This window comes from Cyprinodon variegatus, unplaced genomic scaffold (assembly GCF_000732505.1).
Source record: "Cyprinodon variegatus isolate N-32 unplaced genomic scaffold, C_variegatus-1.0 Scaffold105, whole genome shotgun sequence".
NCBI classification, from domain to species: domain Eukaryota; kingdom Metazoa; phylum Chordata; class Actinopteri; order Cyprinodontiformes; family Cyprinodontidae; genus Cyprinodon; species Cyprinodon variegatus.
Genome location: NW_015150558.1, coordinates 1177459 through 1178976, shown reverse-complemented (window position 1 = coordinate 1178976; position 1518 = coordinate 1177459). Strand labels below are relative to the sequence as shown.

General features: G+C 46.8%; 1 protein-coding gene across 1 annotated transcript in view; it reads right to left on the bottom strand.

The window, feature by feature from the left end:
* The window catches only part of LOC107084655 (tankyrase-1-like), a 26859-nt gene that overhangs the window by 3080 nt on the left and 22261 nt on the right, over nt 1-1518 (bottom strand). The window contains exons 20-24 of the mRNA XM_015374580.1: nt 1195-1277; nt 997-1117; nt 832-929; nt 678-752; nt 497-602 (exon numbers count right to left, since the gene is read on the bottom strand). Coding sequence (XP_015230066.1) covers nt 497-602; nt 678-752; nt 832-929; nt 997-1117; nt 1195-1277 — 483 coding nt within the window. The remainder of the gene's footprint in view (nt 1-496; nt 603-677; nt 753-831; nt 930-996; nt 1118-1194; nt 1278-1518) is intronic.

The window sequence follows — 1518 nt, the reverse complement described above, 5'->3', positions numbered from 1 at the left end:
CCCCCAAAACAACCGTCGGCCTTTGTCCCCCACAACCACCATCAGTTTTTGTCCCCAACCTACTTTGTCCCTCTGCAGCTAAAGGTTAAATTTATGACTAAAAAGAAGCAGTAAATGGTTAGAAACTGGAACCTAAAGCTTTTTCATGCCTCTTTATCACAACGAAACCTGGTAGCAGATCAACACATTCGTCCCCTTTACTCTGATACCTTAAAAACGAAACTTGAGTATCTTTACCGTTTAGAATGATAATAACAGGTAACAACCTGTATAGTGACACACTTTGACCAAAACATTTTCTCAGGCTAGGGATGGGGGGGGCAAGTTTAGCTGCTGCTCGCTAGAACATTTAGTTCTGGATTTCTACTGGTCAAACATTTTTAGTTTCCTTTCACTGGTTTCCCAAACTTAGAGTCTCTTCAGGACATAAATCATCAGACTGAAGCTTGTAGTTCTGATAAAGACTCGGGACACGTTAAAGACACGCAGGGGTTACCGTGGAACAACATGCGCTCGTTGTGATGGTTGTGGTTCTCGTCTGCGATCTCCTTCTGCCGGTGGGTGTAACGTTCCCGCAGCTTCTTATTCACCACCTTCTGGATCTGAGGAGGACAGTGGCGCTTTAGTCGAGAGGTTGGTTCACACACAGACCTGCTTAGTTACACCAGTCCAGGTACCTTGATTATGTTGTATCTGCTGAAGACCCCCCCAGCGTTGCCGCCGTCTCTGTGCTCCCTGATGGTGCTCTGCATCTGAGAGACAGACAGGATTTCATCATTAGCAAATAGCAGCAGCTTTTAGCACCATTTCTAGCATGTTTACAACAAATACCTCTTCCTCTACAGACTGGTACTCCTTGTCATCAGGAGCTAGGTCTATCAGGATGGTGCCCTGGTTGGCGCAGTGGAATGTCAGGTAGGGGTTGGCGCCTGGAGAAAGAACAACTGATGAGCTTTCTACTAAAGCGTCGGCGGCAGGAGGTTCAGGAAACCTCACCTTGTTGTCCCCCCAGAAGCCTCTCTACACCTTTGATAAGTTTGTGTCGATGGCCGTAAGCATTAATGCCGATCTCCTTCAGCTCCTCGTGGCCCATGTCGGCCAACACGTCCAGTGTGATCTGGAAAGGATAAACGGCGCTGAAGTGAGCAGGAAGTTAAGAGGGAGCGTTTCCGCTTTCAACAAGCTGCTACCAACCTGCTCCCTCTCGAAGATGTCCCTCAGGTGCTCCAAGCCGAGGCTCTTCAGGAACTGGCTTATGTTCATGTCCAACATGGCCACTACGGCAAAAAGAAGCAAAAAACACAAACCCATAAGGAAATGACCTTAGACTGGACGTTCAAACATGTATTCCTGCTGGGATGTGAGATTCGGATTCATCTTTCCATGGGAGTATCCGTGTTTACTCTGTGTTCTCCTAAAGACTTTTCCCGGTTTTCTTTGTTATATTTTCTTCAAAATTCAGCTGCAAAGAATTCGACTCCGATGTGTTGAGCTTTTGGTGAACTCAGGCTAAAGCAA